Source organism: Mobula hypostoma, chromosome 13 (assembly GCF_963921235.1).
Source record: "Mobula hypostoma chromosome 13, sMobHyp1.1, whole genome shotgun sequence".
Classification (NCBI taxonomy): Eukaryota; Metazoa; Chordata; class Chondrichthyes; order Myliobatiformes; family Myliobatidae; genus Mobula; species Mobula hypostoma.
This window is the reverse complement of record NC_086109.1, coordinates 22,351,622-22,369,590: the sequence shown is the minus strand read 5'-3', so window position 1 is coordinate 22,369,590 and position 17,969 is coordinate 22,351,622. Positions and strand designations below refer to the sequence as shown.

Genomic DNA, 17,969 nt, shown 5'->3' with positions numbered 1-17,969 from the left:
CATTCTATCATTACTGAGCTATTATCACTTAACACCATTCTCTCACCTTCTCCCTGCAACCTTTGATGTCCTTACTAATCAAGAACCTATTAACCTCGGCTTTGAATATACCCAGTGACTTGGCTTCCACAGTCGTCTGTGGCAATGAGTACCACAGATTCACTACCCTCTGGATAAACAAATTCCTCCTCATGTTCTTGTATTTTGAGGTTGTGCTCTCTGGTCCTCCACTATAGGAAATGCCTTCTCCACATCCACTCCTCCTAGATCTTTCAGTATCCAGTGGGTTTCAATGAGATCCACTCTCAATTCTTCTAAGCTCCAGCAAGTACAGACCCAGAGCCATCAAGTGCTTCTCGTGTTAACTCTCATTCCCAGAATAATTTTCGTGAACCAGCACATCTTTTCTTAGATAAGAGACTCAAAACTGCTCACAATACTTAGCAACGCACACAAAATGCTGGAGGAATTCAGCAGGCCAGGCAGCACCTATGGAAAAAAAGTACAGTTGACATTTCAAGCAGAATCCCTTTGGCAGGGCTGGAGGGAAAAAAAGCTAAGGAGTAGAATTCCAGACCTAATCAGTTCCCCTGTACCACCACTCTGCTCCATCTACCGGAATTAGTCCTTACTCTTAATAATTTCTCCTTTGGCTCCTCCCACCTCCTCCCACTTCCTTCAAACTAAAGGTGTAGCTTTGGGCACCCGCATGGGTCCGAGCTATGCCTGCCTTTTTGTTGGCTTTGTGGAACAATCTATGTTCCGAATCTATTCTGATATCTGTCCCCCACTTTTCCTTCGCTACATTGACGACTGCATTGGCGCTGCTTCCTGCACGCATGCTGAGCTCATTGACTTTATTAACTTTCCTCCAACTTTCACCCTGCTCTCAAGTTTACCTGGTCCATTTCTGACACCTCCCTCCCCTTTCTAGATCGTTCTGTCTCTGTCTCTGGAGACAGCTTATCTACTGATGTCTACTATAAGCCTACTGACTCTCACAGCTATCTGGACTATGCCACTTCTCACCCTGTCTTGCAAAAATGCCATCCCCTTCTCGCAATTCCTCCGTCTCCACCGCATCTGCTCTCAGGATGAGGCTTTTCATTCCAGGACGAGGGAGATGTCCTCCTTTTTTAAAGAAAGGGGCTTCCCTTCCTCCACCATCAACTCTGCTCTCAAACGCATCTCCCCTATTTCACGTACATCTGCTCTCACTCCATCCTCCCGCCACCCCACTAGGAATAGGGTTCCCCTGGTCCTCACCCACCACCCCACCAGCCTCCGGGTCCAACATGTTATTCTCCGTAACTTCTGCCACCTCCAACGGGATCCCACCACTAAGCACATCTATCCCTCCCCCCCCCCCGCTTTCCGCAGGGATCGTTCCCTACGCGACTCCCTTGTCCATTCGTCCCCCCCATTCCCTCCCCACTGATCTCCCTCCTGGCACTTATCCTTGTAAGCAGCTCAAGTGCTACACATGCCCTTGCACTTCCTCCCTTACCACCATTCAGGGCCCCAGACAGTCCTTCCAGGTGAGGCGACACTTCACCTGTGAGTCGGCTAGGGTGATATACTGTGCCCGGTGCTCCCAATGTAGCCTTCTATATATTGGCGAGACCTGACGCAGACTGGGAGATCGTTTTGCTGAACACCTACGCTCTGTCCGCCAGAGAAAGCAGGATCTCCCAGTGGCCACACATTTTAATTCCACATCCCATTCCCATTCTGACATGTCTATCCACGGCCTCCTCTACTGTAAAGATGAAACCACACTCAGGTTGGAGGAACAACACCTTATATTCCGTCTGGGTGGCCTCCAACCTGATGGCATGAACATTGACTTCTCTAACTTCCGCTAATGCCCCACCTCCCCCTTGTACCCCATCCATTATTTATATACACACATTCTTTCTCTCACTCTCCTTTTTCTCCCTCTGTCCCTCTGACTATGCCCCTTGCCCATCCTCTGGGTTCCCCCCCCTGCTGTTTCCTTCTCCCTGGGCCTCCTGTCCCATGATCCTCTCATATCCCTTTTGCCTATCACCTGTCCAGCTCTTGGCTCCATCCCTCCTCCTCCTGTCTTCTCCTATCATTTTGGATCTCCCCCTCCCCCGCCCACTTTCAAACCTCTTACTAGCTCTTCCTTCAGTTAGTCCTGACGAAGGGCCCCAGCCTGAAACATCGACTGCACCTCTTCCTAGAGATGCTGCCTGACCTGCTGCGTTCACCTGCAACTTTGATGTGTGTTGTAAGGAGTAGAATTAAAAGGTAGGGGGAGGGGAGAGAGCAGGAGGGGGTGGTTTCACCTATCACCTGGTGGTTCTCTCCCCTCTTCCCCACCTTTTGAATCTACTGCTCAGCTTTTCTTTTCTCCAGTCCTGCCAAAGGATTTCAACCCAAAACATCGACTGTACTTTTTTCAATAGATGCCGCCTGGCCTGCTGCATTCCTCCAGCATTTTGTGTGTGTTGCTTGGGTTTTCAGCATCTGCAGATTTTCTCTTTGTGATTTGATCTCTTTGCGGTCTGACCAATGCCTTATATAGCCTCAGTATTATATCTTTGCTTTTATATTGTAGTCGTTTTGAAATGAATGCTTTTGTTATACCAACTCAGCCTGAAGGTAACCTTTAAGGAATCCTGTATGAGGACTTCCAAGTCCCTTTGTACTTCTGATTTCTGAATTTGCTCACCATTTAGAAAATAGTCAATGCCTTTATTCCTTCACTAAAGTACATGACCATAAATTTCCCTACACTGTATTTCATCTGTCAAGTTCTTTGCCCATATTCCTAATCTCTCTCAATCCTTCTGCAGATTTCCTGCTTCCTCGCTGCTACCTGCCCCTTCATCTATCTTTGTATCATCCACAAACTTGGCCATAAAGCCATTAATTCCGTTATCCAAATCATTGACATATAACATGAAATGAAACAATCTTGACGAGCACCTCTAGCCACTGGTAACCAACCAGAAATGATCCTCTTTATTCCCTTCTTGCCAGTCAACCAGTCTTTTATCCTGTCACATTGTACAGCAAAGTTTAAAATAAGGCAAATCTAAGTAATAAGCATTAGCTAACTTTAAAAAAACTCAGCTTGTGCTAGGAAAATTGGTCTGAGGAATATATAAAACTAAAGTTTTGCAATGTTATTAAATAGTCAAATGGAGAAGGGGAGGCAGTCAACTATTTTAATGACAATTCAAAATTTATAGCAATAAAGAGCTTGGATTTATATAATTAGTTTGATCTGAAAACATTCCAAAGTGCTTAACAGCAATACATTTTTCACAGAAATTTCTGGCAGTGGAGGAGCCCATTTGGACCTTTGTGTCCATGTACAGTTGTTGTGATATCAGGAAGTATTTGCCTCAATTCATTTAGTAAGGCCACCTATATGAAAGAGAACGATACTAATGTTCTGTGTGAAAGGATGGCAGGATAAATTTTCCTGTCATGCTTTAATGGGTTAGAATATTTTCAATTATTGAACTATATGTATTTGATGCAGTATTAACATTTATTCCCCCTCACAGGTGGCTCTGATGAAAACGGGAAAAGTCGGAGACCTGATGAATACTTGGGCAAAAAAACAAAGAAAAAGAAGAAAAAGAAACATAGAGAAGGTGAACGACCAAGGCAGTTAAAAATGTACAATAAAGAGGTGCAGACAACCTGCGCAGGGCTCACTCGTGTTGCCCTTGATACTTTGGGTCAAGGTTCTTCTGATGAATCGAGTATAATCAACCAAGCTTCGATTAAGCATGAGGAAGAGCTCAATAGGTTGGACCTGAAAGTGAGCCATTGTCCCATCCCCTCATGTGCACAGTTGCCATACTTATCACATAGAGACTACTGTGTCCGGAAAGGATTCTTGCGGACAGGTTCCTCTAAATTTGCCCACTTAATTCATGTGGAGCATCAGCCAAATGGTGGTGCGCCAGTACTCCATGCCTACATGGATGAACTCTCTTTCTTGTCTCCTATGGAGATGGAGAGGTTTGCTGAAGAGTTCCTTGCATTGACTTTCAGTGAAAATGAGAAGAGCGCAGCGCACTACGTAATGGCCATCATACATGGAGCAGCAGCCTACCTGCCAGACTTTCTGGATTACTTTGCTTTCAACTTCCCCAACACTCCAGTAAAAATGGAAATTCTTGGGAAGAAGGACATAGAAACAACAACCATCTCAAACTTTCGGTCTCAGGTAAGGTTTAGTGCTTTATGGTCTTTCTGCTTTTAATCAAATTTTGAAAAGTAAAATGCAAAATAAGAAGACTGTAGAACTAATGCCCAGCAAAAGGTTCTGTTAAAACAATTGTAAAGAAAATCCTTAACAAATTAAAAATAATCTGTTGTGTCTGCTATAAATTTTACACCACCCTTTCAAAGCACCTCCATATTTAATTGACTTGTCTCTAAATGGTATATGTAGGGATACAAATTGTACTGTTTTGGATGTTGTTTCCTGTACAGATGGAAACTTCCACCACTTAAGTAGCATTGACTGTCAGACAAAATGGTAATGGTGATGCCTTAGGTTCGAAGACAATTATTACCCCATAACCATCAGGCTTCTGAACCAGAGTGCATAACTTAATTTGCCTCAACTCTGAGCTAATTCCACAATTTATAGAGACTTTGAAAGTGAGTCCTTAACTCATGTTCTTAATATTTATTATTATTTTTTCTTTTTGTATTTACATAACTTGTCTTTTATACATTGTTTGTCTATTGTGCTTCATTGTATGTGCTCTGAATGCCCTCAAGAAATTGAATCTTAGGGTGGTATATGGTGGCATAAATGTACTTTGATAAATTTAATTTGAGCTTTGACACGTCTGCCACCTCAAGCTAAACTCTTGCCAGGCATAAACTGGCAGACTGACAAATTTCCATTCAGAGTGAAGGATGTTGCCAACTACGTTTTAACGGATTACTCTCACCTATTATTTAAACTACTTCCCAAAAGTGCCCATCTAAAAATAAAAAAATATATTGGAATTATGGAAGCCCAACTGGAAAACCAAGATTTGCTCCAGTTCTTGATGCAAGTTTCTCTTAGTTTTGCTAAAATCATATGACATGACTATATTTTGTTACTCACAAAGGCATCTCGAGAGGAATAGCATCTCAACCTGTCTAAACTTTATTAATGCATTCTTGCTGAATTTGGTGCTTTTTGTTTAAGCCAATCTGCGGATTTTGTTATATCATTCTGTGGTTTCAAAGTGTGTGCAGGGGAATGTATACATTCATTGGATGTTTTATCCTCTTACATCAAGTTAGAACACAATGTATGAAGCAAGTAGTACAAATAGGCTCTGCGGCCCTTCATGTTGCACCATCGTTCAGTAAAATAACAGCTGAGTCTTTTAACTCAGTGCCGTCTTCCTGCAGTAACTGCTTATCCTTAGATTCCCTAAGATAAGGTCACTAAGGTCTGTTAATGTTATAATCCCAAATACTGTTCTTATCCTTGCAGCTTTTGAGTAGTAAAGTGTTAACTGGATACTAAACAAATGCACAGAATTCATCCCAAGCATTTCATACTCCACTCCAGCTACTTTCTGCCTTACTCTTCGAGCCTTTATCTGCAATCCCATCTATTCCTCCTCTGTATGCTTTTAACATTTTTATTTGTTGTGCTCAGTTACTCCTTGTGGTAGCAAATTCCACATTTTTACCACTCTCTAGGCAAACATGTTTTTAAATTCTTTATCTCCACTTGATTTCTTAATGATCATCATGCATGGGCAGTCTTTTCTCCTGCTTTACTGTGAACAGGAGCATTCACCGTGTCCATGTTATCAAGATTTTATGACATCAATTACAGGACTCCTCAGTCCTATCCTATATCCTTTTCATAATCTTGCAACAGAACTGTGCAGAATACTTCAAGCATGGTCCAACCATGATTCCATGAGGGCTTCTGCAGCACATTTTTAAATTTCTGATAAGATGGTGGTGCACTTGCTGACTTTAAGAACTTTGGGTACTGCAGGTCTACATCATTAGCAAGCTGCTTGTTGGCGGAAGAGCTTGACTTGGTGTGGACCATGTTGCTGCCTGCTACAGGAAGGCATTGAAGACATTTGAGTTAGTGCACAAAAGCAGTGTGCAGTATAACAATGGGTGTCTGTCTTGGATATTTCTCTCGCAATCAAAAGACACTGTTGGATATTAATAAAGTAAGATGCTGCAGTCTTGTTTCCCTTGTTTGTTAGTGCTGTAGACAGCAGGGGAGCTGTGCGGCCTCATTTGTAGCGAGGACTAGGCCTCAAGCTGTGGGCTTGCCTGCTGCTGCAGTCTAGGAGAGGAGATGCCAGGAGCAGTGTAGCATGGCTTCTATGCTCGGTTGGGAGTTGGGCTCCAGAATTTGTTCAATGGAAGTGCAAGCTGGATTGCATGCATCTGTTCATCTGCATGCTGGAACTGCACCACCAATTTGCAAGATATGTCACTCAGGAACTTGAGCTTTTTTTTTTGCGTGACTGTAGGTTTGCTATTTTAAATGTGCTGCGTCTGTTTTGCATCTTGGCCCTGGGAGAACGCTGTTTCATTCGGCTGTATTTGTGTATGGTTGAATGATAATTAAACTTGAACTGAACTGGAATTTTATTACTCCAGAGGGAAACCAGAAGCCTTCATTTAAATCTTATTGGAGTGTGTTGCAACTTTTTGATAACTTGCCTCTTTGTACTTCTGGCTTTCTCTGCTTCTTCATCACACTTAGCAATCTTCGGAAGCTGGAAATACGGCAATGCTAAATAGGCTGACAATCACAATTGTGAGCATTGGGCAACAACATACCAAGAGGAAGACTTGGAAGAGGAAGTATAATATTTAAAATTCTTTCTGGAAACTGGTGATTGTGTGGGACACTATGCCTTCAGGAAAATTTAGCAGACTAGATTAGCAACTAGCAAGATCATTTATTGATTTTTTTTTTAAAGTTGAATTTAATTTTCAATACAGAGTATTAATGGAGTTCAGTCGTTACAGAAAACGTCAAACACCTGAAAAACTGAAGGGAGGAGATGGATAGTTGGAAACTGTTGGTTTATCTTGTGTACTAGACATGTTGACTTTCTGCCCTTTACAAGAGATTGCCTAAAACCCTGCCTGCATCTCTTCTGCTAATTTATGTTCAGGGTGTCTGTTAAGAGTGTATATCCATCAGTTCTCTAAAAAGGAGCCAAGATGTTCTGTTACTTAAGTACAAAGCAGAGTCCCATATAAAGCTTTGCAATCAACATCATATAAGATAGATGCTTTATTGATTCCAAAGGAAATTACAGTGTCGCAGTAGCATTACAATTGCACAGATATACAAATATTAGAGAGATAAGAAAAAAAATAAAGTTACCTCGAACAGTCTAACAGGAAGGTGGTCATCACTTCCCTGGCTGTAGGTTGGCTCATTAAGAGCGTAATGCCAAGGATAAGAATGACCTTGTTCAGTGTTCTTTGGAGCAGTGCAGTTGTTATATCTATTTCTAAAAGTGCTCCTCTGTTCAGCCAAGGTGGCATGTAGAGGGTGAGAAATGTCCAGAATTGCCAGGATTCTCCACATGTTCTGCCACAGCCTCCAGTGTGTCCATTTGACTCCTATAACAGAACCAGCCTTTCTAATCTTATTGAGCCTATTGGCATCACCCATGTTGATGTCATTGCCCCAGCACATCACCACATGGAAGATTGTACTGGCGACAACAGACTGGTAGAACATGTGAAAGAGAGGTCTGCATACTCCGAAGGACCTCGGTCTCCTCAAGAAGTAGAGGGGGTCTGGCCCTTCTTGCACACAGCCTCTGTGTTGGCGCTCCACTCAAGTCTGTCATTCAGGTACACCTTGTAGGTCCTCACCACATCCACGTCCTCACCATCAATATTAACGGAGAAGTGGCGGCTTAGTCTTCCTAAAGTCCATCACCATCTCCTTTGTCTTACTGATGTTGAGCTGCAAATGATTCAGCTTGCACCACTTGACGAAGTCCTCCACCAAGGCCCTGTATTCATCCTTCCATCCTCCCTTTATGCACCTAACTATTGCTGAGTCATCAGAGAATTTCTGCAGATGACATGACTCGGTGTCGTAACTAATCTAACGTAGATTACTCAGTAATATACAAATGTGGCTCATGGAAGAACAGAAGCTGACCTCAGTGCGGTATCTTAATTGGATAAACGAGTCTGGTTAGTAGCCTCCAAGATCATGCACGTAACTGCATTCCAATGTTAACTTCCTTTCATTCTGCAACTGGCTAGGTTAACAGATTAAAAACTTTAGCTTACCCAGATTGATAGATTTTTGGATATTGGAAGAGTCAAGGGATTAGGAAATTTAGATTGACGTGGAAGATCAGTCACAATCTTGGCGGAGCATGCTTGAGGATCCAAACAGTTGAATTCTTGCAATGTTTGCAATGTTGAGTATTGTTCAGTCTGCAGTTTGCTTCTTAGCTCGTCAAAAAATAGATATAATGAAGGTGGCAAAAACTATGCATTCTTTAACTTAGAAAAGCTTAGTTCTCGATCACCAATACCCAAAGCTGGGGGTGGCGGGGGGGGGGGGCGCGGGGAGGTGAATCTTCTCATGCTTTCAGGATATTGCACTAATGAAAGCCGCAGAATCATCAAAAAATTATCAGAAATCAAACAAGTATCACCCCAAAAGTGCCAATGGAATAATTCCTCTTGTGACTTTTTTCCTCATCCCAGAGGTGATGTACTGTTCATACGAGAGGGAAGTATAGGCCATTCATCTCCTTACGGGTTACACTAACATTCAACAAGGTCGTGGCTTATCTCTTTCTCAGCACCACCTTCCTATATCCCCGATAGTTAAAAGTTTATTAATCCAACCATGATAAACTCTTAAAGTGAGTGTGTGCCAATTTAGTAATTTTTGTTTTTGCTGACCCCAATTTTAAACTACAGCGAAAGGTGGTGACTATTTCACATAATTCTAAAATCATGAAATCCACTTTCTAGTTCTCTGGAGTCCAAATCATTAACATGAATGAAGAACAATTGGATTATCAATGACTTACCAAATGAAACCTTAGAATGCTTATTGCCTCATAAATGCCGTTAAACATTCGTGCATTACAGTGTATGAGGTATTTTACTGAATAGGGGAATGTATCATCAGCTTCCATTCAAGTCTTTGTCTAGCTGGCAAGTTGATCGTGAATAATAATTTTGTAAGTTAATTTTGTAGCTTACAATTTTTGCAACTTAAATAGTCAGTGAAAGCAATTACTGAAACATATTGTAACTTGCAGGTAGTTTAACCAGATTTTTAAGAGAAAACAGCACAACAGTGAAATGAAAGCTGGAAGGGTGTGTAATGGCAGTCACAAAGAATACAAACCTTTGCACACAGGACCTTTTTTTTAAAGAAATACACTAATGGCCTCGCCTAGTACAGTAGTGGCTTTTCAGAAGATTCAATAAAGCATGTGTTCATTTTAAAATATAATCTAACCTAATGGGTTCCTTTGTAGGAGCTGCTCCCAGATTAGTGCTTGCTCTGAATAAATGAGGAAGCTGGAAGGATGCCAAAGAGACTGAGTAAGCGAGTGGTTATAAATATTTGCTGAAAGTCTCACTTAGAGACTGTAACTTAGCTGTCTGACTGTGTCCTCGAGTGACGCTGTTTCTGATTAAAGACAAGGTCTTGGCAGTATCTGTCCGTTGTAAAAGGAGAGCAGCTTGCATTTGCAGTATAATCTACCCTTTTAAACCAGTTTGTTCCGCTGTGAAACAGTAGTATGATTTGCTTTTATTACTGGCAAAACATTGTTAAACAAATTAATTAATCTTAGTGACTCTGTTGTATTTAAGTGTGTGTGGTTGATTGTTTAGAATAAATATAATAGGAGTAGCATTATACAAAACAAAAAAGAAAACACTATCTCTTAAGTCATACTGCACAGAAACAGGCCTGTTCTATCATGGCTGCCCATCTGTACGAATCCCATTTACCAGCACTTGTCTTCTGAACCTCAGTGAGTCAAGTGCTTGTCTGGACATTCTCAGACGTTGAAAGTGGCATTACTGCCACCTCAGACAATGTATACCAATCTCTGGGTGAAAAATAATCATCTCGTACGTTCTCTAAACCTCTTAATCCTCATGGTATCAACACCTCTGTTATGAGAAGTTTACTGCTGCCTACCCTATTTGTGCCCTCCATAGTATCTTTCCAACTTCCATTCCCCCACACATTCCACCCCACTATTTGGAAACATGAGGCAAATGTTATTTTTTCTTTCAGTCAAAAATAGCATGGGAACAGGCCTTTGGGTGGACAAGTCCACACTGACTATTAGCCACCTATATGCACTAATTGTAGATGAATCCATTTTTTAATTCTCCTGACATTCTCATCAGCTCTCCCCAGACTGTGTCATGCACTGATGTATGAGAGGTAATTTACAGTACACAGTTAATCTACCAATTAGCATTTTTTTGAAATGCCTGGGGAAACCAGAGCACCCAGAGGAAACCCCCATGGTTACAGAATGCACAAGCAACACTGGAGGGCAGGATCAAATCTAGTGGCTGGAGCTGTGCGGCTGCATCTCTGTTAGCTTCACCATCGTACTGTCTTAATTGAAATTAATTTGACCCTCAAAATTTTTCATTTGACCTTTGTTTGCCTGTATCTTAACAACTGTACTCAGCTACCTTGCCCTCAAAGTTCAAAGTAAATTTATTATCAAAGTACATATATGTCACAATATACATCCATGATTCATTTTCTTGCTGGCATAGTCAATAAATCCATAATAGAATAATAGTCATAATATAGTCAATGGAAGACTGCAGTATGCAAAAGACACAAACTGTGTAAATACAAAAAGAGAGAAATTGAGATTTTCATATTGTATATTGCCCACCTCCCCAATCTGTCTCATATATGTAATGCATATTATAGAATTCCTAGAGTTATTTGCAGATATATTCCTTTAGGCTGAATTGAATTGCCCTAGGGTTTTTGCTCTAAAGTACCAAAATATTTTCCCAGTATGTGGCAACACTGAGCTGCCTCCTACCACCAACTCATTTACATCATTTTAGTCTGGAAAAACACCTATAGGTAAAGCAAACAAAAGATGCTCGGCTGGTCAGGCAGTGCTGATGGAGGTAAATGGATGTTCGATGTTCCAGATAAAGAGTTTTAACCTGAGATGTCGAGAGTGCATTCCCCTCCGTACCTGCTGCCTGAGTTCCTCCCGCATCTTGCTTTTTGCTCCAGGTTTCAGCATCTGCAGTCTCTGGCATTTCTACCCATAACTTTGTCTCTCATTGTATTACATTGTCTACTGTTGAACTTCTCATGTGACTATGTTCTTATAGGCTATAGATCTAGTTTATTGTAGGCAGTTTACTCAATAGCTTAATTTAAACTTATTGTTTAACAGTAAAATAAAATCTACTGAGGGTTTCTTGCACCTTATCAGGATTTACTCTGTCATTAGTCTATTCCAGAAGTTTATGTATTTGCATACTATTTTATTACACTTAATTTTTAAAAAGTTGTGTAAATCTGCAAAGTTTATATCATATTTGGATTGGCAATATATTTTAGGCTTCCGAATCTGACCATGGTTGTATGTAGTCTGCCTAAATCTGATTTTATTTGTATTGAGCCTATACTACATAAAATTAGCACACAGTTGCAGTCTTTGCTGAACGCTAAATTAATGCATATCACTAAACCAATATATGACCACAATATATATTAAAATCCTATGTAAATTCCCGCCTTTAATTTTCCACATACTGCAATTTAAGATCTTTAGTAGAACAATATTCTGTACGTGAGAACAGAACTCAAGATGACACTTGATTCATGCAGCTCTTCATAGGTTGATAAGTAATCAATCACACTTGGCAGATGATTCTCAGACCCCCAATTCTAAAGCAGTTTTGATCTTTAGATGTTGATAAGCTTATTTTGTCTTCTGAATGATTTGCTTTGTATTATGGGTCCTGCAGTAATGAGCAATTCCATCCAGTTAAATCCATATCTCCATGCTTTTTGCAGAAGCAAGATTGTGGAGAATTATTGATAGTTAAATAGAAGTATCTATTTCAACAGCTTGAAATCAAGTTTTATTTAAATGGTCATGGTTATTGTCACAAGTGAATGCTTTAGAAGTTTATACAAATAAATATGTTTGCTCTTTAAAATGTTATTGACAACATTATATTGGCAATGAAGGTATCTTAATGTGTGACGAGCTGCGTTTATCAATGCCTAGGTTGTTAGAGAACCTGCCAAGAGCAAGTGTTAACCTCTGTATACAGTGCTGGATAGAATGAGGATACAGAAGATGGCCTTGAAACCCTAGATTTTGTAAATGTCAATAAGATTCTCTGTCTATTTAGACCCTGTTTTTATTCAGTAACGAGTCTTTGTTTCCTTATACAGTATATCAAAAATCTGCCAGTATCACTTTTGAAAATTTCAATCGTTCGCAGCCATTTGAAGGAGAGTGTTTCAGAATTGCACTTTTCTATTTTGCTGAATTCATTCCTGAATGGCACGTAGTCATACAACACTGAACAGGTCATTTAGCCCTTCTGATCCATACTGATCAAGATGCACAACCAAGCTAATCCCATTTGGCTGATACCCTTTTGAACCATAACTTCAGTATTAGGATGTGCTTGTTCCAGATATAACTAGGAAAATATTTCTCTATGCTATCTCTATTTATTTCTTGCATCTGTTAAAAGACTTTGATTATGCTACCCCACATTCTTTTAAACTCTGTGGAACAAAGCAAAGATTGTGGACTCTATTCTCAGTTTAGCTTTCTAAATCGTAGTTCACTGGACTCCACATAGTGTCGTCCTGCAGAGCACTAATTCATTAGAGTGCCCTTGGTGCTTCAGTCTAAACGTTTGCCCTTGTACTTCTAATTAGACATCTGGTCACGCAACGTGCAGCAGTATTGCGAACATGGTGTGAGCCCCTGTGGTCCTTGTTGCTGTATCCTGCTGTGCTGTGGCATTGGCCTCTACCGGCACTCTCCCAGCAATGAATATCCCCATAGTTTGCCATGGAGTGGTTGCATGAGAGAGCAAGAGCTGGGCGGGCTGTACCCTAGACACTATGGTAAGTGTGGGCCAGAAATGGACATGAGCAGTGGCTGCTTGGGTCCTGCAGTCCTTCTCTTTCTCTTTTGAATGCAGTTAAATCTATCATCTACCCCTCTTTGTGCCACTGCACAACTCCTCTCCAGTCCAGAGATTTCTTTTTGTTGAAATCTTGCTGGGCAGAACTACACAAGCAAGGAGAATGGTAGCTTCTGTCATGTCCAACAGGAATTGATGGGCAGCCACAGGACTTGAGCTGATGGAAATAAATGGAACAGGTGTTGCTATGGCCCAGGCTCAGTGAGCCTGCCAAAGTGCTAAGTGACCACATTGCTCATGCTGGCCCACTGAAAACCAGCCCTTTAAGGCATCAAGCTGTGGGATGGATCATCATGGATTGACACCAGGTTTCTAGCACAGTTCCACGCAGCATTGCAGAGAGTAAGAGTTCGTGCAAGGTTCCCAGCAGAGCGGCACTACCAGTAATGCATCTCTCTATAAATAATAACAGGATTACCTACTTTATTGCTTATTCCTCTTTCCTCAGAACACGTCCTGCATACCAACTGAGATACAAGGGTATTATTCTCACTGCATCTTCTCCAAGGGCAATATTTCCTGCTGTCTAGAACTGGGCAATACTCCAGATGTGTGCAGCCAAAGGCTCTGTACTGAACTCAATTAGATCATCATTTATTCTTCAGAGCAGACATCAGACAGTCAGGTTTTTATCTTGTCATTGTGGCAGAGCATTTCTTGGAGTGTTTCTTTCTTTAATTTCCTGTGCTAGTTGTTTGAAGAGTAGCTGCAATTTTTTTTCAATCCTTTCTTCCAGAGTCAGTATCCATATGCTTTGGCTGACTCCTTTCAGCTGACATGGGGCTATACATGCTGTGATTTCCATCAGTCATCATCAATCTTAGTTCTACAGGCCCTGAAGTTATGACTCTCAGTTTGTGATGAGTTGCAGTCAGTAATGCTGCTTTGCAGATGGGACATTAATAGGCTCCTCTGCTTTTTTTTGGGTGGATAGGAAAACCTTTCAATGCTATATTCTTACAGTAGAGCAGCTCATTTATCCCTCGTACTCTGGCCCGTATTTTTCCTCAACAAGGATCACTAAACCAGCGAGGTAGCGTAAAGCCCAGGGGCTGGCTCTTTGGCCTTTCATGTTTGCGTCAGCTTCTCCGAAATCAATTGGCCCTATTCCTTTCTACTTTCTTCATGGCCTATTTGTTTCCCTTTTTGAACATTCTGGCTGAATCTGCTTCCACCACCCTTTGTAGGAAGTTTATTGCAGGTCATGGCAATTTGCAGAACAAATATAAATTATTTCTATTGTCTCTTGCTCTTATGTTCCAAAAATATCCTCTGCCACTGGGGGGAGAAAAGTTTCCTTTTATTTAGTGTATCAAAAGCTTTCATGATCTTGTATATGTGTCCTTACTGCTAAAAAGTCAACTGCAACTTTTCAATGACTAATATTCCTTCACTCTAGTCCATTTTGGTAGATCTCCTTCATGACTACTCAAGGGAATTGGAAATGTACAATGATCAGATCATTACATGGTGGATTGAGGTAGAACAGGGTAAAACTATAACATGAAGTGTAACAACTGAAGAGAGTACAGTGCAGGTACAAGGTCATAGTGAGGTCGATTATGAGCGCAACAGTCCATTTTATTGAACTATTCAGTCGTCATATAACAGCATAGTAGAAGCTGTGCTTGACTCTGGTGGAACATGCGTTCAGGTTTTTATATCTTCTGTCTGATGGGAGCAGGGCGAAGACAGCATGCCCAGGGTGGGTTTTTTTTTGAGTAAGCTGGATGTTTTACTAATGGAGTCCCTGGAGGGGAGGCTGGTTTCCATGATGTTCCACATGCACAAAACAGCACACCATAATGCCTCCACCATTGTTTTGGGGGATTTTAACCAGGCCGGGGATTTTAACCTGGAAAAATCACTAAGCAATTACTATCAACAGATCACTTGTACTACCAGAGGAAACAACACGCTGGACCACTGAATGCCTACCAAGCCCTCAATTCAGGAAGTCTGATCACCTGGCTGTACTTCTACTCCCTGAGTTTAGGCAGAGACTGGAGACTGCAGCACCAGTGGTGAGGACCAAGAAGGTATGGACAAGGGAAGCACAGGAGCGCTTACAGGATTGCTTTGAAACGGTGGACTGAACTGTACTCAGGGATTCATCTTCAAATTTGGATGAGTATGTTGCAATTGTTACCGACTTCAGTAAAACCTGTGTGGATGATTGTGTGCCTACAAGGACATACTGTACATTCCCAAACCAAAAGCCGTGGATGAACCAGGAGGTATGTCATCTGCTGAAGGCTAGATCTGTGGCATTCAAGTCTGGCGACCCAGATCTGTACTAGAAAACCAGGTATGATTTGCGGAGCGCTATTTCAAGGGCGAAGAGACAATTTCAAACGAGGTTGGAGGCGACATCACACGTACGACAATTCTGGCAGGGTTTGCAAGACATTACTTCCTACAAAGCGAAGCCCAATACCATGAATGGCAGCGATTAACGCCTTCTATGCCCGCTTTGAAAGGGAGAATATAACTACAGCTGTGAAGATCCCTGCTGCATCCAGTGACCCTGTGATCTCTGTCTCTGAAGCCAATGTTAGGCTGCCTTTAAAGAGGGTGAACCCTCGCAAGGCAGAAGGTCCCGATGAAGTACCTGGTAAGGCTCTGAAAACCTGTGCCAACCAACTGGCAGGAGTACTCAAGGACATTTTCAACCTCTCACTGCTTCAGACGGAAATTCCTACTAGCTTCAAAAAGGAAACCATACCAGTGCCTAAGAAGAATAATGTGAGCTGCTTTGATGACTATTGCCAGGTAGCGCTCACATCTACAGTGATGAAACGCTTTGAGAGGTTGGTCATGACTAGACTGAATCCCTGCCTCAATGAGGACCTGGACCCATTGCAATTTGCCTATCGCCACAATAGGTCAACGGCAGATGCAATCTTCATGGCTCTTCACACGGGTTTGGACCACCAGCACAATACAAACACCTCTGTCAGAATGCTGTTCATCGACTATAGCTCAGCATTTAATACCATCATTCCCACAATCCTGATTGAGAAGTTACAGAACCTGGGCCTATACCTCCCTCTGCAATTGGATCCTCGACTTCCTAACTGGAAGACCACAATCTGTGTGGATTGGTGATAACATCTCCTCCTCACAGACAGTTAACACTGGTGCACTCAGGGGTGTGTGCTTAGCCCACTGCTCTACTCTCTCTAGACAGTTCTAATACCTTCTAAAAGTTTGCTGATGATACAGTCAATGTTGGTAGAATCTCAGATGGAGACGAGAGGGCGTACAGGAGTGAGATATGCCAACTAGTGGAGTGGTGTTCGCAGCAACAACCTTGCACTCAATGTCAGTAAGACAAAAGAACTGATTGTAGACTTCAGGAAGTGTAAGATGAAGGAACACATACCAATCCTCATAGAGGGATCAGAGGTGGAGAGAGTGAGCAGTTTCAAGTTCCTGGGTGTCAAGAAGAGATTTGGTATGTCAACAAATACACTCAAAAACTTCTGTAGATGTGCCGTGGAGAGCATTCTGACAGGCTGCATCACTGTCTGGTATGGGAGGGCCACTGCACAAGACCGAAAGAAGCTGCAGAGGATTGTAAGTATAGTTGGCTCCATCTTGGGTACTAGCCTCTTCAAGGAGCAGTGTCTCAGAAAGGCAGTGTCCATTATTAAGGACCTTCAGCACCCAGGGCATGCCCTTTTCTCACTATTACTATCAGGTAAGAGGTACAAAAGCCTGAAGGCACACACTCAGTGATTCAGGGACAACTTCTTCCCCTCTGCCATCCTATTCCTAAATGGATATTGAACCTGTGAACACTACCTCACTTTTTTAATATGTTATTTCTGTTTGAGCACAATACTTAATCTATTCAATATGCGTATATTGTAATTGATTTACTGATTTTTTTATTATTGTTTTTTCTTCTATAGCTGCTGCTAAGTTAACAAATATCACGACACATGCAGCTGATAATAAACCTGATTCTGGTGTGTTGAACTGTAGCCGCCACACTGTAGTTTCTTGTGGTCATGTGTATAGCAGTCGCCATATCAAGCTGTGGTGCATCAATAGGATCCTTCCTGTGGTGTATTGATGAAAATTGATTAGAGTCAATGGGGGCATGCCAAATTTCTATAGCTTCCTGAGGGACTAGAGGCATTGGTGAACTTTCTTGACAGTGGCATCTATGTGGTTGGACCAGGGCAGGCTATCAGTGATGTTCACTCCTAGGAATTTGAAGCACATGACCATCTCAACCTCAACACTGTTTAACACATTTTGTAACGTATTATGCCCAGAAATTAATGCAATACTTCATTTGAGGCCTAGGTAGTGTTTAGGAGAGTACTTTCTCTTCAGTATGCAAAGGATCTATGCTTCTCTAAAACATTGTTTCAATCAGTTTTGTTAACCATGTTTATATAGATGTGTCTGTATATGTATGTTACATATTATAAAAATATAAACATCCACAGGTCTTTTAACTTGCTACTGTTGTGGGGCCTAGCTGCAACACTTCCAATGTCACAAAAGTGATAGGACTTTAGTACTCAAATGTTTGTTATGTGATTTGGGAGTTCTGGGACTTGTGCAATCATGGCAAAAGTGCTTTCCCTGCTGAGAATCAATAATCAGGTGAGTGAAAATCCTTGTTCACTTTGTCAGATGCAAGAAAACCAATAACAGCCTGTGCTAACCAGAACAAGGTGAAATGCTCTTCAGAAAAATAAAACTATGCAAGAAATTCACAGCAGATA

The 17,969-nt window shown here is 41.5% G+C and overlaps 1 protein-coding gene across 1 annotated transcript in view; it reads left to right on the top strand.

Moving 5' to 3' along the window:
- Positions 1-17,969, top strand: part of LOC134355484 (lysine-specific demethylase 9-like) — a 75,641-nt gene that overhangs the window by 10,308 nt on the left and 47,364 nt on the right. Inside the window, exon 2 of the mRNA XM_063065438.1 lies at positions 3,543-4,213. Within this exon, the coding sequence (XP_062921508.1) occupies positions 3,543-4,213 (671 nt within the window). The remainder of the gene's footprint in view (positions 1-3,542; positions 4,214-17,969) is intronic.